Here is an 11,051-nt window from a genome sequence, read left to right as displayed (position 1 = left end):
CCCATGCATTTTCCTCACAAAAGCCTCAATGGCAGTACTTGATTCAAAAGAAACTGATGCGTCAGAGCGTGCATTGGTCAAAATTGCACAACGGCGAGCAAATTTGAGCCCAAATGGAGTCACACAGGGGGATTCGGTACTTGAAACTTGCAATAACAGATCCAGGATCAGTTGAGCAAAGACATAAGAAAAGCAGGACAAATGAAGAGGGATCAGGAAAGCCACATTTTCCAAACAGTTTTCAGCCGTCTTCATCCGATTGTCATTGTATTTGACCAGTATCTCCTGTGTGTCCATAGTCTTCTAAGTCCAGCTGGCCTCAATAAATCTTTCCTCATGGCTCTGTTTTTCAAACTTAAGCCAAAATGAGTGGGAGATCGGAAACCAAGGAAATGAAATGAAATGCTGGGAGTGTGAGGGTGGTAGACTGACTGAGCGCCGTCGAGTTGTCAGCTCAATTCCCAGCGTGCCCGCCCACAACAAGCCTCGCATTAATGCAGCCAGTGTTTACTCTCAATGCAAAACAGAGCTGAGCAGAAATTTCTGCCAAGAGCGCGGCTCCAGCTCCGCACAAACGCACACCAATGACATCCATCAACTTCAGACACCTCAGGACTGAGAAGCTTGCCAACAAATACTCCGCTAATCCATTAGTATCCCAACAAACGCAGCAAAGATGAATAATGTGTTTGAGGCATCCGTATGAAAATCGAGCAAAAATGCATCTTAACTCCAGGATGCTGCTGGTGTGGGTGGTGGGGGACATTTTTGTTAAATATTTATTGCATATAACCTTTGAAGAACCTTTAGAGAACAATCCCTTGTGATGGTTACATAAAGCTGTGGCATGAAAGCACAAGCGCATTTACAAATGCAGCTCCGGTTGATTATTGTGGGCTTTAAGACTTTTTTCCTCTAATTTTCACATCACCAACAAGTATTCCAACTCCTACGACCATATAGGTTGTGTAGTTTCTAAAGCGTTTCCTAAACCGGTGGCAGGAGATCAATTCATCTCCACAGTCGTAGTTTTAAGCACGTGGTGAAAGGGTCGCAGATCATGGTTTGCATACGCAAGTTAAAATAACTACATTGACTTTTGCTTTGACACAGGACACGAACAGCTGTCTCCTGGGTCAAAGTCCTGTGTTTGTTTGACCCAGCCATCCAACCCGACCTTCCCCCTGCGTGGACTTTCTTGCTCTTTAAACCACGTCACCTCACAAGTAACGCGCCTGTACAAACGACCTATGAGGTCAGTTTTTTTTAAATTTAGGAATATAAAAAAGTCTGACAAGCTGAATACATAAACTGGATAACGAAGTAAACGGGATCAACTCCATTTGTAAAGCTGAACCATTAGACCAAATGACTAACCCAAACAATACATCTGCACATTTATCGATGGTGAAAATAATACTTTCAATGATTAAATGTGCGCATGTTCAGTGTCTCTAAGTGACTGAAAACAATTGCCATTATCATGTAGTATCTGATTAATCAGGTAATTGTTTCATCTCTAAAATATCAGAAGTTTCCCTGAACCCAAGGTGACGTCTCCAAAACCAAAAGCCATTCAATTCAAAACTAAATAATAACAGAACAGAAGATAAAAACAGAAGAGCAGCAGGTCTTTCCATTTGAGAAGTGAATGTTGGAGATTTTTACTTGACAAATATGAATGAACGTTAGTTTTATGCTCTAGCATTACGCTACTTTTTAAATTAGAGTTTAGTGTCTCTCTCATTGCCACGGCAGATTTGAGCCCATGTTATCAGCTTCCTCTCCCGTGCTGAATTACTTTTTTCTGCTGCGATCATTTAATTATCACCCTCACAAATAAATAACATTTCATTCATTTCCGTACAATTCACCATAACAACAACAACAACAAGTCGGTTAAGATGCAGCGAGCAGAGCGCAGTTTGTCGACACTGATTTAACTCTTCTCAAAGCTGCACATTGGATGCTTCTCAAAATAGACAAAAAGAAATGAAAAAACAAAAACAAGGCTGGAAAAATTGGATGCGAGCAAAATGTGCACGAGTATGTGAAGAACACATCCGCACAGACGGCCGCTGAAGATGTTTCAGCATAGATCCATCAATAAAACCACTGTACAAATATGCAGTCCGTCAGCAATTTACCTTCATCTGTAACATGCAGCTGCGCAAAGCCGCTTCCTCACTGTCCAATATGGCTGAAACACCTGCTAACAAACCCCCCCCCCCCCCAGTCTTCCCTCCCACATGTGCACACACACACACACACACACACACACACACACACACACACACTGCTCTTTCCCCCCCTATCAAACATCCCTCCCACCCTTTCCGAAGGCTCATTCTTGCCGATCCAGCAGAAGCCCCGATGCTGTAGTAATGTCCTTACCCTGAACAAAAGAAATCAGGGGACCCTATCGCGATCCAATAGACACGCGCTCTCTCTCTCTCTCTCTCTCTCTCTCTCTCACACACACACACACACACACACACACACACACACGCACACACACACGCACACACACACGCACACACACACACACACACACACACAAACACACACCGCACACACACACACATCATACCGGCCTCAGTCAGTGTGTTCCGGCGGAGTGGGAGGTAAACACAGATCTGGCTGAGCTTCTGCATTGACTTGTTACAGGAATTCATGGTCTGTTTGATTACATGTAACATACAAGTGGCTGTGGAACAAAGCAGTGGTGGCAGCTTACAATTCCCTCGTCACCCGCTCCCTCCCACGCGCCGTTACACCCCTTCCAATTTCACTCCTGTCACTCCCTCATCCACCGCTCCTCCGCCTCTGCTTCACCTCAGCCTCCCTCTTTCCTCACCCCCTCGACCTGACACACCTCTTTTTCTTCTTCCCTCCCTCCGTTCATTAATTAATTCACATCCCCCCGCGCACCTGAGCCTCTACCCCTTCCTCCTGAATATGACCCCCCCCCCCCCTCCCCAGGCCTCGGCGGGCGCTGCGCCTGCCCTCTTCACAAATCACTGGGACCTTTCACGCTCGCGGAGGTCGCGGTTTGTCTGATCAGACAGGTCCTTGCCAGCCGAAGATGGACCAGTGTATCGGGGCCCCGCCAGCGGGGCAGAAATAAGCCTGCATCAATTACAGACAATTAGTCCCAATTGATGCTTGGGAGGGTGGAGCGCTACTCCGCTGCCAATCTGGCAATTGCTGGTAAACCCCAAATTAGTCAGTCAGATTGCTGCTAAGTACTCATTTTCATTACTGATTCAGTAATCATACGATATAGGAGTGGGATTTAATAATGGATAGTCTCTTTAATTATGTTTTGTTCGAGTTAACAGTAAACAGAGGCTTTGGATCTCGCTGTAGCAGGTTTTTAAAGTAGATGGCATATCATTACAGAAATAGCAAGAACACTTAACAGTCCAAATGGAACATTTGAACGATGCGTAGTTACATTAGAGGTATCAAAAGAATCCTTTGCATTTCATTGGACCACTAAAAAGTGGGCGGGCCTAGAGTTTAGTGTAACACAGAGCTGCAAACACTCCTCCCTTGTCGCCAAGAGTTGCAGATTGATGTCATGATAGAACTGGTTTGACTCGATTGGTACAATGACATACTTCATATTTTGTTTTACAGGAAGAAAAGATGATTTTGATATATAAATATACAAAGAAATACATTTTTTACAATTTCTTTTGCGTATTCTGTTAAATAGATATATGTCCTGGGATGTGACCTAAAAGGGTTTAAAAGGTATTTTTCATTTAATCTAGTCTAAGTAAGCTTAAGGCCAGATGAGTTAAACCCATCTACAGACGGCCTCTGCCTCACCTTTAAAAAATAAAAAAGGATTTTCAGGATTACTCTGCAAAACACCAAATAAATCAATTAAATGGTTATGGAAACCAAAAGGCCTGGTTAAGCAAACGTTACTTGTAGCTCTGAAGGTTCGGACCGAACACAACGCAGACCTCAGAGGTGGAGGCTTGAGAGTATAGTCAATGAAAAATATTTGTGGTGACTTTTAACACACGCGCACACGCGCGCGCGCACACACACACACACACACACACACACACACACACACACACACACACACACACACACACACACACCCCCAACGGAGTCAATGTTACGTTGTGACGGATTTAACGCTGCAGTCTCAAAAAAATTGCACGGCCTTCCACCGACTGAAAACTTGAACTTCTCGCTCCGCTGTGTATAAGAGACTTCCTGCACTGACACGGGGCCTTGGCGGAGGACTCCCTCTCTGCACTTTTAACCTTCAAGACAAGACGGACGCTGACGGAAACATAAACAAACATGTATTTAACAGTGGCGCTATATTAGGAGTGGGCTTCTCAGCTTGCAGACCAGTCAGTGTGTTTCTGGCATGTTTCATGGTGCGGACACGGGGACAAATATGAAATTACATATGATGACCTGAGAGGTTTTGGAAGGCAGTGCTGCAGGTAAACAACAGGCCGAGTGCCTGCCAAGCACACGGTGCGTTCTGACACCGCATCAAACAAAAAAAAAGTCAGGGTGATCCCACAGATTACGCCGACACTCAATCACTCCGCTGCTCCTCTGTTGTTCTGTACCTAGCTCGTGCCCTCTCTCGGCTTGCTGCAGAATGGATGCATGCGGAGGGGAGGGAGGGAGGAGAGGGGGAAGTAAATGAGATCCCGATGAGATGCCAAGGTGTGTTAGCGGTGAGGTGTGGGGGAATGAGAAAAAGCGGCCTGAAGGGAGGGAGGGCGGGAGGGGCGAGTGGCTGGATTGACTGTGTGCGTGTGTGTGTGTGTGTGTGTGTGTGTGTGTGAGGGTGCTGGCGTGGGATAGCCGAGCTCCGGCTCTGCCTGCACGGAGCGGCGGCGGTCGTGTCTGCGTTTGCCAAGTCAGCTCAGGATGCGGGAGGGCATGTACATGGGAGGAGGAGGAGGAGAGGAAGAGGAGGAGAGGAAGATGACATATGAGAGGACAGGAGAGTAGAACAAAGGAAAACACAAGTACAAGACAAGAATGCAGTCACGGCGAAACGCTGTTGGCACACGAGGAGAAATGAAACGAGAGCAAAGACAAACACAACGGGACATTTAAAGAAACTGTGACTAAAAGCCACTAAAGGGATTTGAATACGAACAAGGACAGTCTGCAAAGTTCATGAATAATGATCAAAGAGCAACATAAATACTGTAATATAACATGATAGGAGGATTAATCAGAAAATCCCAAAGAAGGAGAAGACTTGTGCACGAGCATCCATTGTTAAAAATTCAGCTCCCATAGTGTTTCTCACACACACACACACACACACACACACACACACACACACACACACACACACACACACACACACACACACACACACAGGTGAATCGCCTCATCTAATATGGATACAACAGCAGAGATTTTCTTTTTTTGTTTTAAAGAGTAGGAATTCCCTCCAGTGTTTCCTCCATCTCCCAAATCTGCTCGAGCAGAAAAGAAGGATTCGCTGCCAATAGAAGCCTTCGGGAGCACATTGCTTTCACTGCAATTAATCGCCGTCACAACATCAATTAAACAAAAGCTAGCATCCAAATCTGGCTGCCCAGCATTCCAGGGATACAAAATCAATCTGGCAAGGAGCGCTCGAGGGGGATAGTGTGCGTAAATGAAATATGTGTATCCGTCTGTCCGCACGCACAAGAGGGGGGGGGGGGGGGGGGGGCCTTAAGAGCCAGCAAATGTCACGCCACTGCATGCGTTTCATGAGAGAGCTCGCTTGCGAGCCGCTGCTGCTGCTGCTGCTGGCATCCGATCCGGAGTTGCGTGTGTGCCGCCAGTGCATTAATGCGTGTCAATGATGTATGGATGTGAAGTGTGCCGCTCTGGACTATAAGTGTATAGGTTACTGTATGGATGTGCATGCGTGTGGATCTAAAAAAAATCCACTCAGCTATACCTTGCCAATAAAAGCCCCTCTTTAGAGAGAGAGAGAGAGAGAGAGAGAGAGAGAGAGAGAGAGAGAGAGAGAGAGAGAGAGAGAGAGAGAGAGAGAGAGAGAGAGCCTGCGGGGTCTGAAGCCATTATGTTCTTTTCCACTTCACAATCTCTGAAATGATTAAGAACCCTCCCACGGCTGCACCTGAGCCGGCCGGTTAGAAACACACACATACACACACTAGATGGGACATACTCAATGCTTTTTAGTTTGGACCGATACATGTTACATAGATCCACAGTATCTCGGCTGAAGGTATTTATCTGTGGAGACTGCAGGCTGCAGGTAAACTGTGAGACCACAGCAGCTCCCTCACTCTCTGACACACTTCAGTGCAGATGCACGAGGGCAATTAAACGAGCCAGCAATCCAAATCATCAGCATTTAATCTTGATTAAAAAATATATATATGTAAACCTCAGTGAATCGTATACACTCTTCTCCTGCATTACTGTTTCGATGATGAGTCTTTGTTTAGTGCTGACGGAAAGACAAAAAGAAAAGTAACTTGAGACCATAAAATGGCTGTTTTGTTAAGAGAAGAACTGTGCTGGAATAGATCAAAGCAGAGTTGCATTCAGTGGGGATAAGCAGCGAGGCGGCAGCCTCCTAATGCATCCTGTGGTCCGTGGACACGGCATCAGTGACAAAAAGTCAAAGAGTAGCAAAAGACAAAGAAACCAGTTGCACAGAGATGAAAAAAAAATAAAAAATAGAAAAAAAGCCCAGCGCACAATTTTAAGTCGTTGTGACAACAGAGCGGGGATTCATTTCTCTTTATGGAGGAGCACGGTCGCCTGAAGGGAGCTGACTTTATAAATCAGAAGCTGGATGTATACAGAAGCTGCATGTGGGAGCAGACAGTGGTCCTGCTGTGTGCCAACGGGACGAGAGACTCAGTTGTTGTCTTCAGAAACAAACCATTAAACAACTCATACAGTCCTCTAGTTCGCAATCCGCAACACTGGAGTGGATGCTGTTTTTACAAGCAATTGAGTGACAAAAAAAAGGCTGACAATCTGAACAAACCCTATTTGTTCAGTTGTTCAGGGGGGACGCTTTGAGCATAAATGTGCCAGCTTCATGAGACGCGTCTCTCCACAACCTGGCAAAAAAAAAAGAAAAAAAAAGAGATGCTCTCCTTTACGTTCGCGTCTGGTTTTAAAGCCAGTTTCAACTAAACTAATATCCGCGCCCTCATCAGTGGAACGACCTGCACCTGGTGCTGATCACAGTAGGCTACAAACGCCAAAACTATATCTCCGCCGAGGACATCCGTCTAACGGTCAACGCTGCGGCGAACCGGTTTGGATACGAAACAAAAATAACACACACATACCTTCCTCGGCGTGACAGTCTCCCTCAATGTTCAGCAATAATATCCAAATCATCGACACCAGCGTTTTACGGAGATCCATGTTTTTTCTGGCCAGTTCCGCGGGGCTCTTGTCATCTCTCTCCAGCCTGCGCGCGACGCACCGCAGCAGAGACGCACTCACGAGCGCTTCGAACGGAGCGGATTGCCGTCTGGGCAAATAGTGCGGGCGCTCGGGAGCCACGCGTCCTATTTGTTATCTCGGGGGAGGGTTTTGCAGACGTGATTGACACCGCGCGAGTGCAATGGCGGCGGGGTTGTCGGAGCTGGTGGTGGGGGGTGCACACGGGAAGGGTCGAACCTATCGCGGAGCTGCGACCTGAAATCTGCGCGCCAGGTGTTTCCCCGCTGTGGTCGTCAGAGTCCGAACCCTCAGGAGTGTCTTACTAACGGTTCTCTTATTGGACGCGGAAGGGGGTCGGTAAGTTAGTAGCCTACATAGAAATACATAAATAAATGTTCTTCTCATTTCAAGTAAAATAAGGGCTGGATTAAAGAATAACTGACATAACAGAAAGCTTTTGAAAAATGTGCATCTTAAAATAAAGTACTTCATTTTGCCCTGCAGCTTTAAATTCAGTTCATTCAGGTGTGAAGTGATGTCAATCAAAAAAGCCTCATCTTCTCATCTTCTAACAAGAGAAATTAGTGAGCAGGGACTTTATCTGTGGTTATTAAACCACTTGTTTCAGCTCTATTCTCTCTGTTAACATCATTGTTGAACAGTGAATTAATGTGTTAGGATTCTGATCATATTGGGCTCTTAGGTTTATTTTCTGTGTCTTTATTTCAGATGTGAGTGGGTACATTTGCTCAAAAGAGTTGTGGCACTTCCAGAGAGACGCACTGGTTTTAAACTGTGGGAAGAACTAACATATAAGAGTCTATCCATTCTTCGTTAAAGACTCAGTCTCTCTGACCACTTTTCTCTTTTTGGAGACCATCATATTCAATATCATCTTTGGCTCACGTAATTATTCTCCTACTCTTCGTTCTGTTTCCTCGTCTCAGCCCCATGTGTCACGGTGTGTGTGCGTCTCACTCGAGTCAGGAAACTTGTCAGAATACCCATATTTGATTGGCTGAAATGCATCACGTGATGTGATTTACAACGCATTGGTCGGTGTGTTTCCTGCACCGCTGAATAAGTTCCGTAAAGGCTGAAAAACCTGCGCCGGTTAAAATAGAAGTGCTCTGTCAAAATAAAATCGGTTTTATAGGTCCTGGGTCCGGATACAACGGCGTCTGGGTCCGGATCCGGACCGCGGTCCGCCTATTAGTAACCTCGTCGCCACCAGAATTAAATAACACAGAAAATACATTTTGCACACCTTGGTTGAATCCAGTTAAACGCTGCTTTTCATTTATTATGAGTTCCCAATTTTTTCAATGAAGTTAATTGTTGTTATTGTTTATGTTGACAACATCCAACGAATCAGACTTTAAAGCCGTTATTAGAGGTACAAAGTCTGACTAAGAAGGATGCAGTGATGATTGGCTACCCCTCAGGGACCTGACCCGGGAACAGTTATTTGTGTAATGGTTATTTTTAAAAGGGACAAGTGGACCAATGCCAGACACCACAGCATAAGCTGTGGTTTGGCCATCCTTAGACAACTCAGTGCATACATATGCAAGACAATATACTAGACAAGAAGGACACTCTGGGAGCGCAGACCTATGCCAAGGCCATTTCCACAAGTGAAAAATGATGAGCGCGAGTCTGCGCCGTGATTTGAATCCGCTCCAAACAAGTTTGGGTTTCTTCGATGGCCCACTCTACACCCTTCAACCAAGTTTCATTTAAAAAATCCAGCCAGTAGTTTTATCTGCAAACACCACCATGCAGCAACGACAACAGAAGAATCTAAAAACCAAAAGTGAAAATATAACATTTTCAGTGTCCTCAAATCTGTAGCGAGAATACTTAAAAATTCCCACTCGACATCTGCAGAAGTTTAACATTTGACACTCTTTGTCTTTCACACCTATAGTCCACAAATGGACTCGAGGCAATTTATAAAATGGAAATCCCCTCCCCCCTGGGGACTATTGATTTGATGCTAAGTGAGGAGACACGTTCATAGTGTTCAGCACCGAGCTAACATTATCGAGCTTTGCTACATGGTTTGTTTGTGAATCTTCAGACGGCAGGAGAGCAAGAAGATGGGAAAAACCCTTGAGCAAGCCTCAAGGTTTTGCATCATTGTAACGCACAGACGGCACTTAAAAGGTCCCTCGCTCTATGTCTGGTACAGCAACAAGTATGCACAAGCACGCAAGCAGTTCATTGCTGACTGACAAGCACGATGCAAGCTTCTTCTTTTTTTTTTTTTTTTTGCAAAGAGAAAACAACTTGGGTTGAATGTACAATCTGTTCAATCTTTCCTGAAAGCTGATAAAAAAATACCCAGCTCAGTGCACGGACCAGGCTCCCTTGATTGAATTAAGTTGCATTCAGAAATAAGTTCTCATTCTTTTGCTTAAAGAATAATTCAGGCTAATTACTGTGTAATCATGTGTAATTACTGTATGTCTTTGTATTGCGTGAAACAGACCTCGCTCTGTATGCACTCGGCTCTCTGTGTGAAACCTGAATCCAGAGTTTGGGTCCCATTTACTTTTTCTCGGCTTCCGAACAAAGAGTTCAAAGCTTGAAGCTGAGACCTCCTCCAAAACACAAACTGAGTCTCCACTCGGCAGCTCCTCAGTATGTACCACCGGCAACGGCTATTTAGCTGCTTTTCAAACTTTAATGACGTGCTAATGAAAAGGCTCGTCAGCTCGCCCCGCTTTTCCTCTCAAGCAGGCCCCTGCTGCTGCTGCTGCCGCACATGAAATAGCTTTGTGACAAATGCAAGTGAGTACTTTTACTCAAACTCACCCTCAAAGTGCAACAGTAGGAGCACGCGCAAAAAAACGCTGTAAACACTATACGCTCCACGATCGACGGTTAAGGCTCATTATCGCTCTCAGCCTCCTCTCCATCCCTGCTCTTTCTGCTCCACCACAGGCTCACACACACACACACACACACACACACACACACACACACACACACACACTCACTCGCAGATTACGGGGCCATCAGTCTGACTGATCCTCCCCAGCAGGGGTGCTGGTAGCCTCGGCTCTGGGAGCTGATGAACATGATCATCTGTCCTCCTCTGTGGTCATTACTCACCAAGGACAGAGGCCAACAGCCCCGCTCACTCACTCCGTGCTGCTCCCCTCACAGTCCATTACGCACTGCAACAGTCACCCGTGCTCTCGGTCTCACGTCGCATAAACGCCACGGCCACATCTGCTCACAACATTTTTAATAAACATGTCAATTCTTAGTCAAAGAAGAAGGATGGTGTTTGTTTTACTGCTCGTGTCTATACTGTCATTTCTGACTGCTGTTCCATTTAAGGGATTCAGAGTTCATATAGCAGAGAACAACTATTAGCATGTAAGGATATCGTGGTGTAATGTCTCCCTGAGCAGAGAATGAAGTCGCTCTCTGTGTGTGTTGTAATCCGAGCTACTCTGTGCTTTGTTGACACAGCCGGGCCGGCCGCACGTGCCTTCTAGTGCATGTTAGCGTGCCACACTGGCTGGTTAATCGCCGTCGCTCTGGACTGCTTTGATACCGCGGTTACAGCTGATATCGCCTTCCCGAAAACCTTGAGCGTCGTA

General features: G+C 45.7%; 1 protein-coding gene across 1 annotated transcript in view; it reads right to left on the bottom strand.

Annotated features, from left to right (window-relative positions):
* epha10 (EPH receptor A10) overlaps nucleotides 1-7,413 on the bottom strand; it is a gene marked incomplete at both ends in the record, with an annotated part of 131,647 nt that extends 124,234 nt beyond the window's left edge. Inside the window, one exon of the mRNA XM_079176719.1 lies at nucleotides 7,335-7,413. Coding sequence (XP_079032845.1) covers nucleotides 7,335-7,413 — 79 coding nt within the window. The remainder of the gene's footprint in view (nucleotides 1-7,334) is intronic.
* Nucleotides 7,414-11,051: the final 3,638 nt, after the last annotated feature.

The sequence above is a fragment of the Pholis gunnellus genome (genome assembly GCF_910591455.1).
Source record: "Pholis gunnellus genome assembly, chromosome: 16".
NCBI lineage: Eukaryota > Metazoa > Chordata > Actinopteri > Perciformes > Pholidae > Pholis > Pholis gunnellus.
Note: the sequence above shows the minus strand (reverse complement) of the source record. Positions and strands in the feature narration are given on the sequence as shown.